General features: G+C 35.8%; 1 protein-coding gene across 3 annotated transcripts in view; it reads left to right on the top strand.

Annotated features, from left to right (window-relative positions):
• The window catches only part of MANBA (mannosidase beta), a 109,714-nt gene that overhangs the window by 70,299 nt on the left and 18,358 nt on the right, over nt 1-21,057 (top strand). For 2 of the 3 annotated variants that reach the window (XM_032400909.1, XM_032400907.1), the window contains 2 exons: nt 6,322-6,540; nt 16,310-16,474. In XM_032400909.1, the coding sequence (XP_032256800.1) occupies nt 6,322-6,540; nt 16,310-16,474 (384 nt within the window). The remainder of the gene's footprint in view (nt 1-6,321; nt 6,541-16,309; nt 16,475-21,057) is intronic. The other variant, XM_032400908.1, reaches the window with a different exon arrangement.

The following is a 21,057-nucleotide window of genomic DNA, read 5'->3' as shown; positions in this document are numbered from 1 at the left end:
GATGTTAGCTGTGGCCTTGTCATATATGGCCTTTATTATGTTGAGGTATGTTCCCTCTGTAACCACTTTGTTGAGAGTTTTTATAATAAATGGATGCTGAATTTTGTCAGATGCTTTTTCTGCATTTGTTGACATGAGCATATGATTTTTATACTTCATTTTATTAAGGTGGTGTATCATGTTGATTGACTTGTAGGCGTTGAACCATCCTTACATCCCTGGAATAAGTTCCACTTGATTATGGTATATGATTTTTTTTTTACTTATATGAGTTTGGTTTGTTAATATTTTGTTGAGAATTTTTGCATCTATGTTCATCAAGGATATTGGCCTGTAGTTTTCTTGTGGTGACTCTATTTGGTTTTGGTATCAGGGTAATGCTTGTCTTGTAAAATGAACTTGGAAGTTTTCCCTCCTCTTCTATTTTTTGCAAGAGTTTGAGAAGGATTGGTATTAATTCTTTGAATGTTCGGTAGAATTCACCAGTGAAGATGTCTGGTCCTGGATTTTTGTTTGCTGGGAGATTTTTGATTATTGATTCAATCTCCTTACTAGTTAATTGGTCTGTTCATGTTTTCTATTTATTCATGATTCAATCTTGGAAGATTGTATGTCTTTAAGAATTTATCCATTTCTTCTAGGTTGTCCAATTTGTTGATATATAGTTGTTCATAGTAGTCTCTTAAAATTCTTTGTATTTCTGAGATATCAGTTGTAACATCTTTTTCATTTCTGATTTTGTTTGAGTCCTCTCTTTTTTTTTCCCCCTAGGCAAGTCTAGCTAAAGGTTTGTCAGTTTTGTTTATTTATTTATTTTTTTATAAACCAGCTCTTGGTTTCATTGATCTTTTCTATTGTCTTTTTAGTCTCTATTCCATTTATTTCTGCTCTGATCTTTGTTATTTCCTTCTTCTGCTAACTTGGGACCGTGTTTGTTCTCCTTTTTCTAGTTTATTAAGATGTGAAGTTAGGTTCTTTATTTGACATTTTTCTTATTTCTTGAAGTAGTCATTTATCTCTATGATCTTTCCTCTTAAACTGCTTTTGCTGCATCTCATAAGTTTGGTATGTTGTATTTCTATTTTCATTTGTCTCAAGGTATTTTTCAATTTCTCTTTTGATTTCTTTGTTGATCCATTGGTTGTTCGGTAGCATATTCCTTAATCTTCATGTATTTGTGAATTTTTCAGCCTTCTTCTTATAATTGATTTCTAGTTCCATATCCGTGGGGTCCAAAAATATGCTTGAATGATTTCAGTCTTCTTAAATTTGTTAAGACTTGGTTTATGGCCTAACAGATGATCTGTCTTGGAGAACATTCCATGTGCACCTGAGAAGAATGTGTATTCTGTTGCTTTTGGATGGTATGTACTGTGTATATCTGTTAAGTCCATTTGGTCTCCTGTGTCATTTAAAATTCTGTAATTATAAATGCTAAAGCAGAGCTTGATATATATGAATATGTTGATATGTGAAATAAGAAGAAAGGAAAGAGCTTGTTCCCAACTCCACCATAGAGCCCTTCCTTTATGGTGGTTCTCTTTCATCACAACTTTTTAATAGGCATATTATACTTGCATTTACTATATACACATTATATAATAATATAAGTTAGCTTTTTTTTTTCAAGGGGAGGAAGCAGCATTTATTTTGTTTTTGCAGTAATCCCTGCAAAGGATTTAAGTTTTAAAAACTTTAATGTTTAATATGTGATTTAATAATCTGATTGTCCTTTTAATTTTTTATCTGTAATTAGATATTTTATTTTATTTATTTTCTTTTTTATTTTATTTATTTATTTGACAGAGAGAGACACAGCGAGAGAGGGAACACAAGCAGGCGGAGTGGAAGAGGGAGAAGCAGGCTTCCCGCTGAGCAGGGAGCCTGGCGCGGGGCTCAATCCCCCTGGAATCATGACCTGAGCCGAAGGCAGACAGACACTTAACGACTGAGCCACCCAGGCGACCCTGTAATTAGATATTTTAAATATTTGGGTATATCCTGAGGCAGTTTGAAAAGGGATATATTTAAAAGAACAGTATGTGATTTTGGCATCCAAATGTGTTCAGTTCATGGCACTATTCATTTATGTGAAGAAACTTCAGTGAGAATTCACGAAAATCTTAGGTTCAGATTTTTAGCTTATCTGATATGCTTAGTCATGTGTCATGAAGAATTTTTCTATACACTGTTATGGTATAAGCTTTAATTAATATTTATAAAACATTTATTTTATAATCTTTTTACTCATAGTGTTGGTGTTACATTTTTCATATCTGATGGATTTAAGAAATGGATTTTAATATTTGAGGATTTTCATTTCACAGCTCAGTGGTTAAGAGCTCATGATTCCAGGAGGATGAGAATGAGGCACATGGCCCCACAGTGATGCAAAGAGGTTAGAAAGTCACTTCCTAGAAACAGCTCTATATTATGGAAATGGGAACATGAATTTTGGTGGACATTTAGCCATGTCGTCCACACATGAGTTCTTTACCATTTACTGTAGTCCTATGAAGGACTCCCAATTTCCCTGTTTTACAGGTGAGACTATTGAGGCTTAGACCTGTCCAAAAATAATAAGGTTCCGATTTGAGATTTAAATTCAAGTCATTCTGACTCAATAGCCTCTATTATTTTCTTTTTTTCTCCTGCTGTGCCTTTTATTCCCATGAACTATTCATTCCATAACTGGGACTCTGTATCTTCCACTCCTCTTTACCCATTTTGCCCAACTGCTGACCCATCCCCCTCTGACAACCATCAGTTTATTCTGTATTTATAGGTCTGATTCTGCTTTTTGTTTGTTTATTCATTTGTTTTTGTTTTAGATTCCACTTGTGAGTAAAATCATATAGTATTTGTGTTTCTCAGTCTGACTTATTTCACTTACCATAATATCCTCTAGGTGCATCCATCCATAATACCCTCTAGGTCCATCTCAAATGACACAACCTCATCTTTTTATGGCTGTGCCATATTCCATTATATGTATATACCACATCTTCCTTATCCATTTGTCTATTGATGGACACTTAGATTGCTTCAATATATTGGTTGTTGTAAATAACATTGCAATAAACACAGAAGTGCACATATCTTTTTGAATTAGTGTGTTCATTTTCTTTGGGTAAATACCCAGTAGTGGAATGATTGGGTTATATGGTATTTCTATTTTTAATTTTTCAAAGCACTTCCATACTGTTTTCCACTGTAGCTGCACCAATTTACATTCTTACCAAGAGTGCACAGGGGTTCCATTTTTTCCATATCCTCACCAACACTTGTTGTTTCTTGTCTTTTTGGTTTTAGCCGTTCTGATAGGTATAAAATGATATTTTATTTTAGTTTTGAGTTGCATTTTCCTGATGATGAGTGATGCTGAGGATATTTTTATGTGTCCATTGGCTATCTTTATGTCTTTTTTTGAAAAACTCTATTCAAGTCCTCTGCCCATTTTTTAATTGAATTATTTGGGGTTTGTTTGGTGTTGACTTGTACATGTTCTTTATATATTTTGGATACATGTGTGTGTGTGTGTGTGTGTGTGTGTGTGTGTGTGTATGTTGGTGGTTTCCTTTGCTGTGCAAAAGCCTTTTACTTGTTATCCAAATAGTTTATTTTTGCTTTTGTTTTTCTTGCTTGAAGAGACATATCGAGAAAAATGATCCTATGGCCAAAGTCAGAGAAATTACTGCCTGTGTTTTTTTATGGTTTTTAGGATTTTTATGATTTCAGATCTCACATTTAGGTCTTTAATCCATTTTGAGTTTATTTTTATTTATGATATTAAAGAGAGATACAGTTTCATTCTTTTGCGTGTAGCTGTCAGTTCTCCCAGCACGATTTATTGAGGAGACTGTCTTTTCCCATTGTATATTCTTGCCTCCTTTGTCATAGATTAACTGACCATATAATCCGTGGTTTATTTCTGGGCTCTGTATTCTAGTCCACTGATCTATATATCTATTTTTATGCCAGTACCATACTATTTTGATTACTACCGCTTTGTAGTATATTTTGAAATCTGGAATTTTCACATCTTCAAGCTTTGTTTTTCTTCTTCAAGATTGCCTTGGCTATTTGGGGTCTTCTGTGGTTCCATACAATTTAGTATTATTTGTTCTAGTTTTGTAAAAAATGCTGTTGTTATTTCAATAGGGATTGCATTGAATCTGTGGATTTCTTTGAGTAGTATGGACATTTAAACAATATTGATTCTTCCAATCCACAAGCATGGACTATTTTTCCATTTGTTTGGGTCATCTTCAGTTTCTTTCATCAGTGTTTTATAGTTTTCAGAGTAGAGGTCTTTCACCTCTTTGGTTTAGTTTATTCTTTCTGGTGCATTTGTAAATGGTGTTGTTTTAAAATTTCTCTTTCTGAGGGACTCCTGGGTGGCTCAGTTGGTTTAAGCGTCTGCCTTCGGCTCAGGTCATGATCCTGGGGTCCTAGGATCGAGCCCCACATCAGACTCCCTGCTCAGCGAGAAGCCTGCTTCTCCCTCTCCCACTCCCCCTACTTGTGTTCCCTCTCTCGCTGTGTCTCTCTGTCAAATATAAATAAAATCTTCAAAAAAAATTTCTTTCTGGTATTTTGTTATTAGTGTATAGAAATACTACCAATTTCTGGGTACTATTTTTGTATCTGCACCTTAGCTTCTTTTTTTTTTTTTTTTAAAGATTTTATTTATTTATTTGAGAGAGAGAATGAGATAGAGAGAGCATGAGAGGGTCAGAGGGAGAAGCAGACTCCCTACCGAGCAGGGAGCCTGATGTGGGACTCGATCCCGGGACTCCAGGATCATGACCTGAGCCGAAGGCAGTCGCTTAACCAACTGAGCCACCCAGGCGCCCTGCACCTTAGCTTCTTATTCTTAAGCACTGGACCTATGTTTCTTAAGGAGGTGATTTTGTCCCCCAAGTGACAGGGGCACATTTGGCAATGTCTGTAGACATTTTTTGGTGTGTGTGGGGGTACTACTAGCATCTAGTGGGTAGAGGCCAGGGATGCTGCTAAACATTCCCTTTCCCCTTGCTCCCTTTCCCTGGTCACCAACACACAAAATTTATCAAGCTCAAAATGTCAATAATGCCAAGGATGAGAAATTCTGCAGTAGACCGTACACTACCCTTGTTGTTAGAAGGTAATGTAGAGGCACGACATGATTAAAAAAATTAGGAGCAGGTACTGAGTAATAAGCTAAGTGTTAATTACAAAAGGATATAAAGGATCGGTGAACGGCAGGTACTGGTGGTTGTTGAAGGCAGAAGGTTAATGGTTCTATTATTTGTCTGTCAGCCACTGGCATTTCTGGAACCTGACAGTTGTTTTTTTTTTAAAGTAAATGATCTAAAATAAACAGACATTTCTCCAAAGAAGGCATACAGATGGGCAGCAGACATATGAAAAGATGCTCATCATCAGGGAAATGCAAATCAAAACTACAGTGATACATCACCTCACACCTGTCAGAATGGCTGAAATAAAAAACACAAGAAACAACAAGTGTTGGTGAGGATGTAGAGAAATGGGAACCCTTTTGCACTGTTGGTGGGAATGCAAACTGGTGCAGCCGCTGTGGGAAACAGTATGGAAGTTCCTCAGAAGGTTAAAAACAGAATTGCCCTACTATCCAGTAATCATACTACTGGGTATCTACCCCCAAAATACAAAAACACTGATTCAAAGGGATAACATGCACCCCTATGTTTATAGCAGCATTATTTACAATAGCCAAATTATGGAAGCAGCCCAAATGTCCAGTGATAGATGGGTAAATGGTGTTGTGGTGGGTAAAGATGATGTGGTGTGTGTGTGTGTGTGTGTGTGTGTGTGGTATATATGGTATATATAATGGAATATTACTCAGCCATAAAAAAGAATGGATTCTTGCCATTTGCGCCAATATGAATGAAGCTAGAAAGTATAATGCTAAGTGAAATAAGTCACTCAGAGAAAGACAAATACCATATCATCTCACTCATATGTGGAATTTAAGAAACAAAAAAATGAACAACGGAAAAAAAGAAAAAAAGAGAAAGAGAGAAACCAAGAAACAGACTCTTAACTATAGAGAACAAGCTGATGATTACCAGAGGGGGGTGGGTGAATTAGGTGATGGGGATTAAGGAGGACACTTGTCTTGATGAGCACTGGGTGATGTATGGAAGTGCTGAATCACTATATTGTACATCTGAAACTAATTTAACACTGTATGTTAACTATATTGGAATTAAAACAAAAACTTAATAAAAAAGTAAGTGATACGTACTTTCCCGGCTGAAAATATCTTTTAACTCATTTTATTTCTGGACTCAGGAAGACAAGACTCGTCCTTTTATCATATCCAGCCCTACAAATGGGGCCGAATCTATTAAAGAAGGCTGGCTCTCTGTCAACCCATATGACAATAATTTTGGTGATGTACATTTTTATGACTATATCAGTGATTGCTGGAATTGGAAAGTTTTCCCAAAAGCTCGATTTGTATCTGAATATGGATATCAGTCCTGGCCTTCCTTCAGTACATTAGAAAAGGTAAGCCACTTTTGATTTCCCAGTGATTCAGAATGGTAGGCGATAGGCGTATGTCACTTTCTCAACAGTGGTTCAGAAAGTCAAATGAAATGTGTTTATTATTTAAATGAAAGTTTAGGAAGATCATAGAAGAGAACTTTTTTCTTTAAAGTTTGGGAAGCTAAATTTCTTGTGGTCATCATTTTGAGGATTATAACTTTTTGATATTGCTTTTAATTATGTTCCTTCCCTAACGTTTAAAAATTAAATGGGAACCAGTGTTGCTTAAGCCTGACTTCTTATCATGCATGAAACTAATTCTCACTTGCTAGTTTCTGTATATCCAACAACTGTTTTATCATTTACAGATATTCAGAACTGGATGGTTTGCTACAGTAAGAGAAATGAATGTGATAAGTAAAGTTTTATCTAATGTTATCAGTCATATTATTTCTTTTGCCTCCTCTCCTTCCTCTTCTATGTCCTCCCCCCTTCCTCCTCCTTTTTTCTTTCATGTTGGTGTATTTGATTTTCACAATGGCATTTCACTTTCCTTGTTCCTACAGATTCAGGTTCATAGATGGATTCAATTTCAGAATTGTATGTGTTCTTTTTTATTTATTTATTTATTTAATTTTATTTTTTAAATTTTTAAAATTTTGTTATGTTATGTTAGTCACCATACAATACATCATTGGTTTTTGATGTGGTGATCCACAATCCATTGTTTTCGTATAACACCCAGTGCTCCATGCAGTACGTGCCCTCCTTAATACCCACCACCGGGCTAACCCATCCCTCCTCCCCTCTCCCCTCCCAAACCCTCTTTGTTTCTCAGAGTCCATAGTCTCTCTCCCTCCGATTTCCCCCCCTTCATTTTTCCCTTCCTTCTCCTAATGTCTTCCATGCTATTCCTTATGTTCCACAAATAAGTGAAACCATATGATAATTGACTTTCTCTGCTTGACTTCTTTCACTTAGCATAATCTCCTCCAGTCCCATCCATGTTGATGTAAAAGTTGGGTATTCATCCTTCCTTTCTGATGGCTGAGTAATATTCCATTGTATATATGGATCCAATCTTCTCTATTCATTCATCTGTTGAAGGGCATCTCGGCTCTTTCCACAGTTTGGCTATTGTGGACATTGCTGCTATGAACATTGGGGTGCATATGGCCCTTCTTTTCACTACATCTGTGTCTTTGGGGTAAATACCCAGTAGTGCAATTGCTGGGTCATAGGGTAGCTCTATTTTTAAATTTCTGAGGAACCTCCACATTGTTTTCCAAAGTGGCTATACCAACTTGCATTCCCACCGACAGTGTAAGAGGGTTCCCCTTTCTCCACAACCTCTCCAACATTTGTTGTTTCTTGCCTTGTCAATTTTTGCCATTCTAACTGGTGTAAGGGGGTATCTTGATGTGGTTTTGATTTGAATTTCCCTGATGGCTAATGATGATGAACATTTTTTCATGTGTCTGTTAGTCATTTGTATGTCTTCTTCAGAGAAGTGTCTTTTCATGTCTTCTGCCCACTTTTTGACTTGATTATTTGTTTTTTTGGGTGTTGAGTTTGAGAAGTTCTTTATAAATCTTGGATACCAGCCCTTTATCTGTAGTGTCATTTGCAAATATCTTCTCCCATTCTGTGGGTCGCCTCCTTGTTTTGTTGACTGTTTCCTTTGCTGTGCAGAAGCTTTTTATCTTGATGAAGTCCCAAAAGTTCATTTCTGCTTTTGTTTCACTAGCTTTTGGAGATGTATCTCGAAAGAAGTTGCTGTGGCCAATGTCAAAGAGGTACTACCTATGTTCTCCTCTAGGATTTTGATGGATTCCTGTCGCACATTGAGGTCTTTCATCCATTTTGAGTTTATCTTTGTGTATGGTGTTAGAGAATGGTCGAGTTTCATTCTTCTGCATGTGGCTGTCCAATTTTCCCAGCACCATTTATTGGAGAGACTGTCTTTTTTCCATTGCATATTTTTTCCTGCTATTTGACCATAGAGTTGAGGGTCCATATCTGGGTTCTCTATTCTGTTCCATTGTTCTATATGTCTGATTTTGTGCCAGTACCATGCTGTCTTGGCGATCACAGCTTTGTAGTACAGCTTGAAATCGGGCAATGTGATGCCCCCAGCTTTGTTTTTCTTTTTCAACATTTCCTTGGCGATTCAGGGTCTTTTCTGATTCCATACAAATTTTAGGATTGTTTGTTCCAGCACTTTGAAAAATGTCATTGGAATTTTGATTGGGATGGCATTGAAGGTATAGATTGCTCTGGGTAGCATAGACATTTTAACAATGTTTATTCTTCCGATCCATGAGCATGGAATGTTTTTCCATCTTTTTGTGTCTTCTTCAATTTCTTTCATGAATGTTCTGTAGTTCCTAGAGTACAGATCCTTTACCTCTTTGGTTAGGTTTATTCCGAGGTATCTTATGGTTTTTGGTGCTATTGTAAATGGAATCGTTTCTCTAATTTCTCTTTCTACAGTTGCGTTGTTAGTGTATAAGAAAGCAACTGATTTCTGTGCATTGATTTTGTATCCTGCCACATTACTGAATTGCTGTATGAGTTCTAGTAATTTGGGGGTGGAGTCTTTTGGGTTTTTCACATAAAGTATCATGTCGTCTGCGAAAAGAGAGAATTTGACTTCTTCTTTGCCAATTTGAATACCTTTTATTTCTTTTTGTGGTCTGATTGCTGTTGCTAGGACTTCTAGTACTATGTTGAACAAGAGTGGCGAAAGTGGGCATCCTTGACGTGTTCCTGATCTTAAGGGAAAGGCTCTCAGCTTTTCCCCATTGAGGATGATATTCGCTGTGGGTTTTTCATAGATGGATTTTATGAGCTTGAGGAATGTTCCCTCTATCCCTATACTCTGGAGAGTTTTAATCAGGAAAGGATGTTGTATTTTGTCAAATGCTTTTTCTGCATCAATTGAGAGGACCATATGGTTCTTCTCCCTCCTCTTATTAATGTGTTCTATCACACTGATTGATTTGTGAATGTTGAACCACCCTTGCATCCCGGGGATAAATCCCACTTGGTCGTGGTGGATGATCCTTTTAATGTATTGTTGGATCCTATTAGCTAGGATTTTGTTGAGGATTTTGGAATCCATATTCATCAGGGATATCGGTCTGAAATTCTCCTTTTCGATGGGGTCTTTGCCTGGTTTGGGGATTAAGGTAATGCTGGCCTCATAGAATGAGTTTGGAAGTATGTGTTCTTTTTTAAACAGCTTTATTGAGATATGATTCACTGACCATACAATCCACCCATTTGAAAGATACACTTTAATGGTTTTCAGTATATTCACAGAGTTGTGCAGCCATCACCATGACCTAATTTTAGAGCATTTTCATCAACCCAAAGAAACTCTATACCCAAATTACTCCCCACTCTCTCAGTCTCTCCCACCCCAGCTCTAGGCACAGTAATCTGCTTTGTATGTCTATATATTTGCCTTTTCTGCACATTTCATATATTGGAATCATAAAATATGTGATCTTTTTAGGCTGGATTCTTTCACTTAACATAAATTTTGCAAGGTTCATCCATGTCGTATCATGTAATAGTTTGTCATTCTTTTTTATTGCTGAATACTATTCTACCATTTGGATGTACCGCATTTTGTTTATCCTTTAATCAGTTGATGTACACTGTGTTATTCCCACTTTTTGGCTATTATGAATAGTGCTGCTGTGAACATTTGTATACATTTTTTTGGTGAACATGTGTTTTCAATTCTATTAAGTATACACTTAGAAGTGGAATTGCTGGGTCATATGGTAACTATATGTTTAATATTCCAAGGAACTGCCAAACTGTTTCCCATAGTTTGCAATCACTGCACCATTTTATATTCCCACCAGGAAAGGTATGAGGGTTCCAATTTCTCTACATCTTTGTCAACACTAATTTTCCCTTTTTGTTTTTTTTTCACATTTCCCTGGAAATTTGCCTTTATAGGAAATTTGCATTTCCTTCATGGCTAATGATATTGAGCCTCTTTTCATGTGCTTGTTGGCCATTCTTATATTTACCTAAGAGAAATGTCTATTCAAACCCTTTTCCTATTTTTTAATTAGGTTATTTCTCTTTTTGTTATTGAATTGTGCCAGTGTTTATAGCAGTAATGTCCACAATAACCAAAATATGGAAAGAGCCCAGATGTCCATCAACAGATGGATGTATGAAGAAGATATGGTATATATGTACAATGAAATATTACTCAGCCATCAAAAAGAATGAAATCTTGCCATTTGCAATGACATGGATGGAACTAGACTATATTTGGCTAGGAGAAATAAGTCAGTCAGAGAAAGACAAATACCATATGATTTCACTCATGTGAAATTTAAGAAACAAAACAGATGAACATAGGGGAAGGGAAGGAAAAATAAAATAAGATAAAAACAGAGAGGGAGGCAAACCTTAAGGGACCCTTAACTATAGGGAACAAACTGAGGGTTGCTGGAGGGGAGGTAGGTGGGGAGGATGGGGTAACTTAGTGATTGGCATTAAGGAGGGGATGTGATGTAATGAGCACTGACTTCATACATATGCAACTGATGAATCACTAAATTCTACCCCTGAAACTAATAATACACTATATGTTAACTAAATTGAATTTAAAGAATTTTTTTAAAAAGAGTTTTATATATATATATTCTGGATATTTTTTTTTATCAGATATATGATTTGCAAATAATTTCTCCTAATTTGTATGTTTTCTTTTTACTTAGTTGATGGTGTCATTTAAAGCACAAAAGTTTTAAAATTTTTTAATAAAGATTTTATTTATTTATTTGAGAGAGAATGATAGAGAGAGAGAGCATGAGAGGGGGGAGGGTCAGAGGGAGAAGCAGACTCCCCTCTGAGCAGGGAGCTCGATGCAGGACTTGATCCTGGGACTCCAGGATCATGACCTGAGCCAAAGGCAGTCACACAACCAACTGAGCCACCCAGGCACCCAAAAGTTTTAAAATTTTTTAAAAGATTTTTTTATTTATTAGAGAGAGAGAGAGAGCACAAGCAGGGAGGGGGCAGTGGGAGAGGGAGAAGCAGACTCCCTGCCAAGCAAGGAGCCTGACATGGGACTCGATCCCAGGACCATGAGATCATGACCCGAGCCAAAGGCAGACACTTAACCGACTGAGCCACCCAGGTGCCCCAAAAGTTTTAAATTTTGATGAAGTCCTTATCAATCTTCTCTTTCATCTCTTGTGCTTTTGGTATTGCATCTAAGAAACCATTTTCTAACCTAAGATCACAAAGTTTTACTTCTGTGTTGTCTTTTAGTGTTAGCTCTTACATTTAGATCTGTGATCTGTTTTGAGTTAATTATTCTATATGGTGTGAGGTAGATGTCCAGGTTCATTTTTTTGCATGTGGATATCTAGTTATCCAAACATCATTTATTGAAAACATTATTCTTCAAAAACTAATGATGTACTGTATGGTGACTAACATAATAAAATAAAATTAAAATTAAAAAAAAAAGAAAACAGTATTCTTTCCCCTATTGATTCTCTTGACCCCTTTGTCAAAATCAATTAACCATAAATGTTAAGGTTTATTTCTGGATTCTCAGTTTGTTTCCATTGATCTGCCTGTCTATTTTATGCCAGTATGCACTGTCATCATTACTTACGGCTTTGTGTAGTGAGTTTCGAAAGCAGGAAGGGTGACTCCACCAACTTTGTTCTTCTTTTCAAGATTGTTTTGACTGTTCTGGGTGCCTTCCATTTACATATCAATTTTAGGATAACCTTGCCAGTTTCTGCCAAAAAATCCACTGGGATTTTGATAGGGATTGTGTTGAATCAGTAGATTAGTTTGCAAAGTGTTGTCATCTTAACAATATGAAGTCTCCTTATCCATGAACATGTGATGTCTTCTTTCACTATTTTGTAGTTTCATTGTACAAAATTTATACTTCTTTGGTTAAATTTATTCCTAAGTATTTTATTCTTTTTGTAAATGGAATTATTTTCTTAACTTATTTTCACATTGTTCATTACTAGTATATAAAGAGACAGTTGATTTTTGTAGATTGAACATATATTCTGCAACCTTGCAGAATTTATTTATTAGCTTTAATAGTTTTTGTGAATCCTTTATGTTTTTCTATATTTAAGAGCATGTCATCTGCAGATAGAATTAGTTCTACTTCTTCCTTTTCAATATGGACGCCTTTTATTAACTTTTCTTGGCTAATTGCCCTGGGTAGAACCTCCAGTACAACATAGAATAGAAATGGTAAGAACAGACATCTTTGTCTCATTGCTTTTCTTAGGGAGAAAGCTTTTAGTCTTTTACTGTGTAGTAAGATGTTAACTGTAGGTTTTTCATAGATGCCTTTTATCAGGTTGAGGAAGTTCCCTTTTATTCCTAGTTGGTTGAGTGTTTGTATCATAAAAGGGTGTTGGATTTTTGTCAAATGCTCTTTTTCTGCATCTGTTGAAATAATCATGTACCTGGGGTTCCCTGGGTGGCTCAGTCAGTTAAGTGTGATTTCAGCTCAGGTCATGATCTCAGGGTCGTGGGCTCTGCCCTCATCACAGAGTCTGCTTGAGATTCTCTCTCTGTCTCCTCTGCCCTTCCTCCACTCATACGTGCACGTGTGCTCTCTCTTAAGATAAATAAGTAAATAAGAACTTTAAAAAAAGTTATAAAAAAATAATCATGTACCTGTAGTTTTTGTTTCCCCTCCCCTATTACTTGTGTAAAGTAACCACAAAAAAAATTTAAGACAATTTCAAAATCTTCCTCAATTTTACTACCTGAACCCAATTATATTTGCTTCCACACAGTGCAGTTATATTGTATTTTTAACTTTATTTTTTAAAAGATTTCATTTATTTATTTATTTGACAGAGCATGAGCAGGGGCAGAGGGAGAGGGAGAAGCAGACTCCCTGCTCAGCAGGGAGCCTGATGTGGGACTTGATCCCAGGACCCTGGGATCATGACCTGAGCCAAAGGCAGATGCTTAACAACTGAGCCACCCAGGCGCCCCTGTATTTTTAACTTTAATAAGTGTAATGTCATAACCTTAGATCTACCCCTTGTTTTTTTTTTTTTATTACTTGCATCTTATGGGGTGGATTTTTTAGGAATACTATTGTTTCAAAATGAAGGAGGATGGAGTTGAGTATCCTGACTCAGGTAGGAACAGGTGTTAGAATGGGAAGGAAGGAATGAAAGAAGGAAAAATATTTACTGAGTGGATGCTCTTTACCAGAGACTCATTGTTTCATTTAACAATAATCTACCCCCTCCCCCAACCCTTTGACTGAGGTCTGGGAGGAATCAAGGTACTCGAGGGTGAGAGTTCCATCATTATCCCCAGATAACCAAGGAGCATATCTGGATACAAACTTATTATCTAACACCAGAAGCTGAACCATTTTCATTTCACTACATTTCGGGAGGGTGAGTGTTATAAACTGCTAAACCTTTTTCTTAAATCTATTAGCATTTCTGTTTACCGTCTGACAGTAATCCAATTGCCGTGTTTTTGTGAAACGCCTGATGATGTTCAAAGATACTAAACACTGTTTTAAAATAGGGAAAGGTGAAGTTCTGTTCATTATGAACCCTTGATTTAACCATTACCTCTTTTCTGAGCTACATTGCTTAGTTGGGGATTTGAATTAGGTAATTGGGAATATAAAAGAAACCAAAAGAATAACTTTACATAAAACTTAGGTTTCTAGTTAGAGTTTTTTTTCATGTACTTAACAAAAATATTAAAATGTCCCTTTCTAGTTTGGGATGCATTACTTCTTTGTAAATGAATCATATTTTCAATAGTCCATTATCAGTATTGCACAGTGATTAAAAGCTTGGGCTATGGAATAAACAGATCTGGATTTTAATACGAGAACTGCCATACAGTAGCTCTATTGCCTTGGACAAATTATTTAATCTTTTTGAATTTTAATGTCCTCATTTGTAAATTGGGTTTAGTAGTAATAAAATACCTCTGGGGTGGAGAGGGAGAGAGTGCGTGTGTGTGTGTGTGTGTGTGTGTGTGTGCAGGTATGCGTGTGTGCATGTGATCATGTGTAAAGATTAAGTTAATTTACACATTGAAGCACTTAGCACAGTTCTTGACACATAGCTACAACCCATAAAATGTAAGCTATTATTATTATTAATACAATCCATTCTAGCCATAGGATTTGTATGAAAGTTTTATTTTCTTCAGAGGCATCTAGGTTTAAAGAACTAGAGGCTAGAGCTAGACTGTGCCAACTAGCTTAGGGTCTTGGACAAATTACTGAAATTTCTGAACCTTTAGAGATGTGCCTCATCTCTAAAATAGAGTGATAATACCAACTTGTAGAGTTGTCATGAGGATTAAGTGAGGTAATAGTCTTAAAACAATTAGAGCCTTCTTTGGCACTTTGAATTCCTTCTGATAACATTGTTACAGCTGAAATTTATAAGACGCTCAAACCATGGCTATCAGAAGTTAGAAAGCTTTCCACATAACAGAAGATCAGGTTTACCAGTTATGGGATACGTTCATATCATTACCAATCAGGGCTGAGAAGCCTGAAGATGTGTTTCAGGCTTTAAAAAGGAAGAAGCATTGAAAGAAAGGAAGCCTGTTGGTAAAGATGTGTACATCTCAAATGTGTACAAGATGACTGTAAATACTAATACCTCTTTTAAATAAGTAACTGAAATAATTAGTTCTCTAAACTGTGGTGATAATAGTTTTGGAAAATACGTATAATTTGGAAAAACTTCCACATCAAACATGGGTAATGTACACTACTTACATTTTGGTATAAACAATTTCCTAAAGAATAATTTTTTCCTTTTAAGGTGATTGGTCTGTACATTGCATGATTATAGGGAATTATAAGTCATATTTTATGAACAGGGATTAATATTTTTAATTTTCAGGGATTTTTGAGGGTGGGGTAGAGTGTTTTTCAAAGTCTTTGTATAACCTGGATTAAACTGATGTTTTCAGGTGTAGACAGCAGTTGTCTTACATCTTTCTCAGATGCTAACAGGGCATTAAATCATAGGCCTAGAAGCCAGAATCATTGTCTGTTTTTCTGTAAAAGGTATACTACTAACATATGTGTGGTATTTGTTTTTGTTTTTTTACTTTGACCTGATGATAGCTTCTCAAAGAGATGACAGAAAGATCACATAAATTGTACTTGGCTTTAAAAAAAGATTTACTGTTAGGGGAAAAGAGCATCATTGTTTGGTTTGTGTCTTCAACTATATCAAAATTAAACATCTGTATATGTCAAATATATTTAGTAGTAATTGAGAAACAAATGAGCAAGTGCTAAGCATTTACTGTCTTAGTAGTCATATCTTATTCCTGTTAAAGAATTGACAGTTTTAACAGAACGCTGATTTCAGGCCATTATTCTTTTGTGACAATTTATTTACTTGAATAAAAGTAAATGACATTTAAATGACATTTAAAAATAAGCACGTGAGTGTTCTAAAAACAGGAATAATGTTTTGATAAGATAAGACTTCTGATAGAAATGCCAAAGTGTAACTTCCTAGGTTTGAGTAAGGGAAGGTATAGGTGCCAAATCCTGGTTTTGTGATTCAACTTTGCACAGGGCTACTCTTTCACCAGTAACAAGTATGATGGCAAAAACATCTACCATCTGTGAAATTAGAGTCGCAGCACAAACCCTGAGCTCTTTTCCGTATGCAGAGTACTTTCTGAGTTTGTCAGAAGTGTGTGGAACTCCTAACTTCCCCATTTGTACCTCTTATTCTTTACTCGAAAGGTTTCATCTGAAGAGGACTGGTCTTACAACAGCAAATTTTCACTTCATCGACAACATCATGCAGATGGTAATAATGAAATGCTGCTTCAGATTGGATTTCATTTCAAACTCCCGGAAAGCACAGATACATTACAGACATTCAAAGATACCATTTACCTTACTCAGGTAAGGCATTTTCATTCTGGAGTTCAACTGGTTCCTTCAGTTAACGTAGGGGATCATGTAGATTTTGTAAGCCTTACGTGGTGAAAAAATATTCAGGTTTTTATTTCATTGATTGAGGAGTTTATCTTCTTCAAAACAGATGAATGATGACATGTAATACTTGAAATAGTTAATTTTTGGCATTTGTCTCTCTTACAAAGAACAAACAGCTCACAATGTTCTACAGCAAATTGTGCATTAAAATGTTCCCTAGCTCATGATCACTATAAAGTGTCAGTAATTAAGAAAATAGCTTTCCCCAAGGATAAAATGGAATAATGGAACACAGTAGAGTCCAGAAACAGACTTATGTATAATATAATCACTTGATTGATGGCCATGATGCCACTGCGATCCGGTGGGAAAGGATAGTTTTACCAATAGACAGTACAGTGTCAAGTGGGTATCTTTGTAGGAAAATACATGAACTTTGACTCCATATACAAAAATTAATTTGATCAGTGATCAAGGAATCAACTGTGAAAGGTCTCATTTTCATAACCTTGGCAAAGATTTCTTAAACAGGACATAAAAAACATTAACTATAAAAGAAAGTAATGATAAATTGGACTTCATTAAAATTATGGACTTTTGTAAATTAAGACACCATTAAGAGAGATAAAGACAAGCCACAGATTGGGCAACAGTATCTGTAATACATATATCTGATAAAAAGATTTGTATTCAAAATAAAGAACTTCTATGAAGTAATAAGAAAAGGATATAACCTATTAAAAAATGGACAAAAACCTTGAACAGGCACTTCACCAAAGAAGATATCCAGTGTTCAGTAAATATGTGAAAATGTGTTCAATTTCATTCTCAATCAAGGAAATGCAAAATTAAAATCATGCTAGGGTACCCCTACACTACAAGGTACACAATGTCATTTTAGCACAATGGCTAAAATTAAATAGATTGACAATGCCAACTGTTGGTGAGGATGTGTGACAGCTGGAACTTGTAGGCATTGTTAGTAGGAATAGGAATTTGTTTAATCACTTTGGAAAATTTTATGGCAGTTTCTATCCAAGCTAAACATTTGCTTCCTCTCTGAATCAGCATTTCTACTACAAGCTATGTACCCAAGAAAAATGAGTGCATATGTCTGCCAACAGACCTCTAAAATAATGTTCATACCAGCTTTATTCATAATAGCTCCAAACTGGAAACAGCCTAGATGTTTTTTAACAGAAGAATTTATAAACTATGGTATATTTATGTAATGGAATATTCCATAGCAATACAAAAGAATGAACTGCTGATATCAGCATCAACTTGGATGAATCTCACAAACATTATGTTGAGCAAAAGAAACATTCAAGTTTTAGTTATAGACAAAATGAATGAAGATGATGGAGAGCAAATTGGTGGTAACCACTCTTGTGGAGGGGATAGTGAATTATGGTTAGAAACGGGTATCAGGAAACTCTGTGGAGTGCTAAAAAAGCTTTATATCTTGATCTGGGTGCCGGTTACATGGGTGTATATACATGATAAAATTCACTGAGGCATACAATTAAGATATCTGCATGTTACTTTATGCACCTTACTGGATTTTTTTTAAAGATTTTATTTGTTCATTTGAGAGAGAGAGGGACAGAGAGAGTGCAAGTGAGGGGAGAGGCAGAGGGAGAGGGAGACTGACATGGGGCTCAATCCCAGGACCCGGAGATCATGACCTGAGCCGAAGGCAGACGCTTAACCATCTGAGCCATGAGGCGCCCCTGGATTATTTTTTAAACAGCTCTATTGAGAGATAATTGACATACCATAAAATTCACTCATTTTAAGTGTACAATTAAGTGATTCTTAGAATATTTATTGAGTCATGCAACCGTGACCATAATCCAATTTTAGAACATTTCTGACATCCCCAAAAGATCCTTGTGCCTATTTGCAGTTACTCTCCTTTCTCACCTTCAGCCCCAGGTAAACATTAATCTGCTTTCTGTCTGTATAGATTTTACTTTTCTCAACATTTCTTGTAACTGGACTCATACAATGTGTGATGTTTTGCATCTGGCTTCTTTCACCTAGCATAATGTTTTTGAAGTTCTTCCATGTTGTAGCATACACCTGTACTTCATTCCTCTTTCTTGCTAAATAGTATTCTGTTGTAATGGATATACCATATTTTATATATCCATTCATCTCTTGATGCACATTTGGATTATTACCAATTTTTGACTATTATGAATAATACTGCTATGAATATTAGCATACAAATCTTTGTGCGCATATCTTCATTTCCTCTGAGTTGAAATACATGCGTGAAATTGCTGAGTTATATGGAATTTATATTTAACTTTGTAAGAAACTATCGAGCTAAATTTTAGGTAATATTTTCTTCTTAATGTTTTCATTTACTCTCTTTATTTGCCAATTTTATTTCATGAACCTGTGAACTACATGCATGCATAAGACTATATTAAAGCCAGGGCTTATTTATCTGATGTTTTTGCCATACTTGTTTCAAGTTCAGAGAGAGAAGGCAGGAGCCTAATCTCAGTCATATGAGTTGATCTGAAATAGATTTGAAGTTTTTGTTAAACATGATCACATTTTAATTTTTGCATCTTAGCACCTAAAAATATACCAATTTTAATCTAAACTCATGCCTACTCTCATCAGTTTTCTCCTGTATAAAAACAAAAAAATCTGGATGGAAGCTGAAGCAGAAAACTCTAAGCCAAAAGAATACTCCTTTTTAGAAGATGATAAACTAATAAAGAAAATTCTAATGTTTTAACCATAAGCTTATCAGTTAGGGAAGTTTTGATGTGTAATTTATGAACTTACCTCATAGAACACAAGTTAAAAGATAAAGCTGATATCTGTCCCTTTTAAAGTATTGAAGTTCGTCATTATTAGCTTTTCATAGACAATATTCTATAAAAGAGTCTCAGTTTTGATATATGAAATAGGATGATCCTTATTCGTGTGTGTGTGTGTGTGCGTGTGTGTGTGTGTGTGTGTGCACGCACACGCGGGAACCTTTTCAGCTGTTGTTTTTCATGCTGGCTGTCCTCCTCCCAGCTGTTCATTTTATTACTGTTACTTTATTCTATTTTCTCAAAACGACATTCAGAGAACTGACAAAAATAATTGTTCTTTCTGAACTCATTAGCATTAGCGGTACATAGTTAGGAGCTGGGTGTACAAGTGGAATTATTTGTTGCTGGGTTTTGTTGGTGATGGCTTTCATATGATAATTTAGCACTGGTGTCTTATCAGGCATTGGCTTGGAATTGGATTGTGTTAGTTGTACCTTGAACTTTCTAATGCACTAGATGGGATCTGAGATGAAAAAAAAATCAGAATTATGATTTTTTTTTGTTTTTAGTGTTGAATTTTCTTGACTGAAACATAGACAGGAAATGTTAGAGTAAAACATTCTTTTCCCCCTTGCTACTTTGATTTTAGAACAATTATCTTTGACATGTGCATTAGAAATAAAAACCTTTCTTTGGTCCATTTTTTCTGTTCCTGCTTCCACCCTCTCTTCTTTCTCTCGTTGTTGTCAGACTGTTCTGAAGTGCCTGCTTGGGTACCACTTCTTAAGACGGTCTATAGAGCAATTTTTTGCAACTTTCAGAAAAATCTTGGCTGAGAAAGCTGTGCACTAAGTTTCTTCACATTTAGATCTTTTCTTATCTTCTCCTTATCTTACAACAGCAAAAGTATCCTCGGTTTTTACTTCTTTAATTCTTCTAATATTCCAAAATAATCTTGCCTCACCTTTCATTTTCCTACCTTATCCTGTTATACTGTATTCCAAATAGCCTACTTACCTAGGCACACTCTCTTAAGCTATGTTGCACAGGCTCACTGCTTAGTCCGAGGACTGTCTAAACTAACACATCTAAACTTGATCAATTTAACTCTGCCAGTAGGCCTCTTACTAGCCACTTAGGAAGCTGGGCTATTGACAATCCTTACTAACCCCTTAGCTTATAGCTCCCTCTAGTGCCTTCATTTATTCTTCACATATTTATTAAGCACGTAATCAGGGCTAGATGCTTGGGGATGTCCTTAAGAGATTCATATTCTTTAGGGGTCCATTTTATCTTCCTATGTTGCGTGTAACTTGATCACAAGAACAAAAAAAAAAAAAAAAGGAAGACTATGTTGTAGGCCCAGGTGTTGATGATACTTGCTACCTTGGAACAATTATTTGTTTGGTAAGCAGCACTGAGATTTGATAGAAGATCCAGGCTATGCTGAGCTTTTAAGATGGATGGGGTCAGTAAAAGAGAGGAGTGATTAATAGAGTACATTACATACTAATATATATATATGCAACATGTAATTTAGCAGTCAAGAAGACAGTCAGCATTCTTTGCGTGTCTACCAAATGCCTCGCCCTGGGCCATGAGATGTGTTGTATATCTTCTTACATAATTCTAACAACATCTCCAGACATCTATGTTACTGTTTTCATTTTATATTTGAGTAAACAGGCTCAGAAAGGTTAAGTATTTTCCCAAGTTCTCAGGCAATGAATGGAACAAGTTTCTGCCTTTTAAACTACAATATTATGT

This window comes from Phoca vitulina, unplaced genomic scaffold, assembly GCF_004348235.1.
Source record: "Phoca vitulina isolate PV1807 unplaced genomic scaffold, GSC_HSeal_1.0 scaffold3, whole genome shotgun sequence".
NCBI classification, from domain to species: Eukaryota; Metazoa; Chordata; class Mammalia; order Carnivora; family Phocidae; genus Phoca; species Phoca vitulina.
The sequence above is the reverse complement of the archived record's forward strand: the minus strand, read 5'-3'. Positions and strand labels throughout refer to the sequence as shown.